This window comes from Trachymyrmex cornetzi, unplaced genomic scaffold, assembly GCF_001594075.2.
Source record: "Trachymyrmex cornetzi isolate Tcor2-1 unplaced genomic scaffold, Tcor1.1 scaffold320, whole genome shotgun sequence".
NCBI lineage: Eukaryota > Metazoa > Arthropoda > Insecta > Hymenoptera > Formicidae > Trachymyrmex > Trachymyrmex cornetzi.
Genome location: NW_017297898.1, coordinates 1,443,289 through 1,444,239, shown reverse-complemented (window position 1 = coordinate 1,444,239; position 951 = coordinate 1,443,289). Strand labels below are relative to the sequence as shown.

At 28.8% G+C, this 951-nt stretch overlaps 1 protein-coding gene across 1 annotated transcript in view; it reads right to left on the bottom strand.

Annotated features, from left to right (window-relative positions):
• Window positions 1-413: 413 nt before the first annotated feature.
• Window positions 414-951, bottom strand: part of LOC108762737 (zinc finger protein 830) — a 1,722-nt gene continuing 1,184 nt past the window's right edge. Inside the window, exons 3-4 of the mRNA XM_018509871.1 lie at window positions 641-810; window positions 414-574 (exon numbers count right to left, since the gene is read on the bottom strand). Coding sequence (XP_018365373.1) covers window positions 433-574; window positions 641-810 — 312 coding nt within the window. The 3' untranslated portion in view covers window positions 414-432. The remainder of the gene's footprint in view (window positions 575-640; window positions 811-951) is intronic.

The following is a 951-nucleotide window of genomic DNA, read 5'->3' as shown; positions in this document are numbered from 1 at the left end:
TTTAATAAAATCTTAATACACTATACAAGTTACAATGATTTAATTTTTTTCCTTAACTGTAGTTACTTGGCAAAGATGACAAGATTTAGAATTCACATATAAGATGTAAAAAATAAAAATTCTAGCTATAAAGTTTAATTAAAAGGATAATACTGAGTGATAAAGTAGTTTAACTTGTTTTTTCCAAATAAAAAATATGTAAAATATTTAATTACGGATTTAAATATTCTTTGAATCGATTTTATATACCGCATCAATGTTTCTTTGAAATATAGAAATACGCTATATTTGTTTACATATTATAACAAAATTTATTCACAATAAATAAAGAAAGGGATGCATTAAATATAAACTAGTTAAGAAAAAACTTATCACTTTATACAAATACTAATAAGAGTAATATTTACAAAATTGTTAGATATATAAAATCTTTTATTTATACGAATTCTTTGCTCGCCAATCGAGAAACTCGTCGAACTCGGCTTCATCACCACTTGATACATCATCATCGATATTTTCTTGTTTTCTATCGGTACCCTGCACTTGTTCCATACGTTTTGCGAGATCCATTACCCTTTTGGAAATTAATTTATAAAATCAATACCTCTTTTTTCCTTACTCTATATACATACATACTTACCTAGACCAATGCCTAATTTGTTCCTCAATTTCATCTAACTGTCTTTCTGTCGTTGCTTCCTCTTGATCGTCAGCTATAATTTGTGCAGACTGCGCAGTTTCTTCCTTAATTTCTTTTTGAAATTTCTCCCATTCTTCTTCAATGGGGTCTTTGTATTCAACGTTACGAACCTGAAAACAATACAATGATACTTGATATAATAGGCCTGGTTTTTTTGGCTGAACTTTTGTACCAGTTCATCTTTCTTCCTCTTTTTTCCTCCTGGAGAGAAAAAGAAGAAAGATGAACTGGTCCAAAAGTTCAGCCAAAAA